The 3,635-nt window shown below is 42.2% G+C and overlaps 1 protein-coding gene across 1 annotated transcript; it reads right to left on the bottom strand.

Moving 5' to 3' along the window:
- Nucleotides 1–203: 203 nt before the first annotated feature.
- On the bottom strand, nucleotides 204–1,226 carry LOC143686059 (olfactory receptor-like protein DTMT). Its single transcript, XM_077163109.1, has one exon. It carries the CDS (start codon nucleotides 1,146–1,148, stop codon nucleotides 204–206), a length of 945 nt encoding a protein of 314 aa, XP_077019224.1. The 5' UTR covers nucleotides 1,149–1,226.
- Nucleotides 1,227–3,635: the final 2,409 nt, after the last annotated feature.

Consider the following 3,635-nt stretch of genomic DNA (forward strand, 5'->3'; position numbering starts at 1 on the left):
AGATGAAGATCTTGCCAGAAATTCACCAAGACCCCTTCCTGGTTAAAATACACAGATCCGCTTCATCGCCTCTGTTTATTAGACATTTGCTTACTATTTCACTTTTACTAAAGGTTCAGTGATGGATAAAAGGAGTCAGGAATAATATTCCAATATCAATATATCTATTCAATAAAATTACTTAAAAATCCCAAGTGTTCGCATCACAAAGAGAAGATGACTTTCCTTTTATGAAACACTCTTCCCAAGGCTCCCTTCATGTCTCTGTTCCTCAGGCTGTAGATGAAGGGGTTCAGCATGGGGGTCACGACCGTGTACATCATGGCCATGACAGTCTCCTTAACAGTAGAATTGTTCACTGACGGGCATAAGTAGAGACCAATAATTGTCCCATAGAACAGCGACACCACGGAGAGGTGGGAGCCACAAGTGGAGAAAGCCTTGCGAATACCCCTAGCAGAAGGGACCTTGAGGATAGAGGAGACGATTCGTGCATAGGACGTGATGATTAGCAGGAATGGGAGGACGAGAATAAGTCCTCCCATGACAAATATCACCAACTCATTAACTCGAGTGTCAGAGCAGGCCAGCTTCAGCAGAGCAGACATGTCACAGAAAAAGTGGGGAATCACATTGTCAGCACAAAACCACAGCCCAGCCATGAGCAAGGTGTGCAGCAGGGCATGGAACGTGGTCAGCACCCAGGACAGCACCACCAAGAAGAGGCACAGCTTGGGGCTCATGATGGTGGTGTAGTGCAGGGGGAAACAGATGGCCACATACCGGTCATAGGCCATGGCCACAAGGAGGAAGCTCTCCAGGTCTCCAAAAACCAGGAAGAAGTACATTTGGGCCAGGCAGCCTGCATAGGGGATGGATGGGACTTCCCGCTGCATATTCTGCAGCAATTTGGGCATGGTCACAGAGGAGAAGCAGAGGTCAGAGAAGGATAAATTGCTGAGAAACAAATACATCGGTGTGTGGAGGTGAGAGTCCAGCCGAATGAGCGCAATGATGAGGAGGTTCCCCAGGACGGTGGTAAGATACATGACTAGGAAAAGGGCATAGAAGAAATCGTGCTGCTCTGGCTCAGTGGGAAGGCCGAGAAGGAGGAATTCAGAGATGACAGTTTCATTCCCTCCTGTCATGCTCTGTATGCAGTAACTTTGAGAAGAAATAATCACTATCCTTTAAAAACCTGAACAAATATAAACAGATTTGTATGATACATGTTCTATTAGGTGTTCTGCGATACTATGTGATTTTACCCTCATCACCACAACCACTAACTCTATATGCTCAATCTCTATGATCCAGCTCTCTAATGAGAAATGGCTTATTTTATTCACTTCTCTTTCACGCATAACAATATTCTCTGCTTTCTAAAACACTCTTGCCTATTGTCTTCTAAGGCATGAGATGCACTGATTTTCCTCATTTCTATTTCACCATTCATTCTCAGTGAATGAAATTGGCTCCATGTCTGTCAGTGCCATATCTGATGATGTTCCTGAGGACTTTTCAATAGACACTTACAATTCTATATACATTCCAAGAAAAACCATGCCCTCCCATAGCTTTGATTCTCACTTCGCTTCAGATATAGCTCTCTCTCTAATCCACAGAATTGTATACTCAATTGCTTGATGATTATTTTTCTTAAATGAACGGCAGTCAACTTAAGTTCAACAGAGCCCCAACTAAACTCATGATCTCACCCTGCCCATCTCATGATCTGCTCTTCCTCAAGACTCCCATATCTTATATCAAGGTATCCAGGTACTCAATTCAGAGACCTGAGAGGTTTCTTTTATTTCTTTTCTTCTCTCACCAGGAATATCCAATCTATCATCAAGTCTTATAGATTCTGCCATTTAATTCTCTTTCTAATCATCCACTCCTTACCACAACCGCCTCTGTGATAGACAACAAATATCCACTGGACTATTAAGTCCCTAATTCCATGCTCACTCTCCTTCAATACCTTTCATTCACACTGTGGCATTCAAAGATGAAAATCTGATCATTTCTCTCCTGTTTGAAATTGTCAGTGCATTCTCAGTATTTTTAAGTCACAGTCAGAACTCCTTTCAGGTGTATAAAAACGTACTTCATGACTTGACCCTTTTCTACCTCCACAGCCTCATCGGGCCCCCTCAAAAATTACACTTGTATTCCATTCTCTAGAAATGATGGACTTAATAGTCATCATTTGTTGCTTGTAGTCTTTCACACCTGCTGTTCTCAAGTCTAGCATGTTTCTCTGTTCCCTCTTTACTTGGCTTATCCTACTTATCCTCCAGGCATAATCTTAAAGAGCTCTTGCTCAGCAAACCTTCTCTGTCCCCTCAAAGTCTTATTTCCTCAGCATCCTATGTTGTCCCCGTAGCACTCAATGCACCTGAAGGTAATCACAATAGCTGTCTTCCCTACCCAACTATAAACTCCATGCAGAAGTCATGCTGACCTAACTGACTGTGCAGCATCAGAAATGGCAGTGCCCAGCATATCGCTGATGCTTCTCAATTATTTCCTTGCTTGCCTCCAGGTGGAAACATACATTCCTCCCATTTAAAGGCAGTAAATATTCTGGTTAAGTTAGAATGGCCACTCCTCCTAAATTCTCCCACAAGTACTCACGACCTTTAATGACTTGGCGCTGGTTTTTCAGACCATTATGGACTTCAGTGATATAATCTCGTACCCATGGAAAATCTTAGGGTAGCTCAGATACATGACTCATTTCATTAATGCAGATGACTTGATCTAAACATCCTTATATTCAGATCTGTCTGATGTCAGTATTGGTGTAAGAAAATAAGTCTGTTGGGAGATTTTAGAAATTATGGTAGAAACAGAAAGACTAAAGGTAAATTCTATCCTCCGGTCTTGCTCCAGTTCTTCCCAGACATCCATATACCCCAATATGCCTCAAGGCTGACAAAGTAAAATAAGGAGGAGCATTAAGGTCTGTGGGAAGCCCCTTCACCAAAAAGACAACATAAGTACAACTGCTGGGATTTTCACTCTGCTGATGCTATTTAATCTAGCAACATTAACTTTTTATACTTGGACATTAAGTGCTAGCATCATGGGAGAAGAAACATCTAGGGAAAATTATACATCTGGCTTCTCAGAATTTTACTTCTCTGGCAAACAAGTGGGTTCCATCTCTGCTTCCAAGAGTATGATTAAGGAAAGAAACCAGGCAGACATCACTTACGGATGCTGCCACTATGACACAATGGGCTTATCATTTTCTAAATGCATTACATCTGTAGTTCTCAACCTGGATGGCACATACAGATGCACTTAGGGCAGTGATTCCAAAGTTTTAACTTCTGTTAAACTGCTGTTTCTTATTCAGTAGGTCCAGTTTTGCATTTTTAATAAGCACCACGTGATACCAATGCTGCTGGGCCACACAACACCCATAAGTAGCGAACACATGCAGTGCTTTACAAAAATACAGATTACTAGGCCTGTCTAGATACATTTAATCAGAGTCTCTGTGAGGAGGCCTGTTCAGAGGTTCACTTAAGCTCTTCAGGTGATTCTAACGTGAAGTGAAAGGTTTAGAACCACCTTATTAAAGCCTACTGCACAGATCTCTCATTTTGCTAAATAACATCTCA

The sequence above is a fragment of the Tamandua tetradactyla genome, chromosome 6 (assembly GCF_023851605.1).
Source record: "Tamandua tetradactyla isolate mTamTet1 chromosome 6, mTamTet1.pri, whole genome shotgun sequence".
In the NCBI taxonomy this organism is placed as follows: domain Eukaryota; kingdom Metazoa; phylum Chordata; class Mammalia; order Pilosa; family Myrmecophagidae; genus Tamandua; species Tamandua tetradactyla.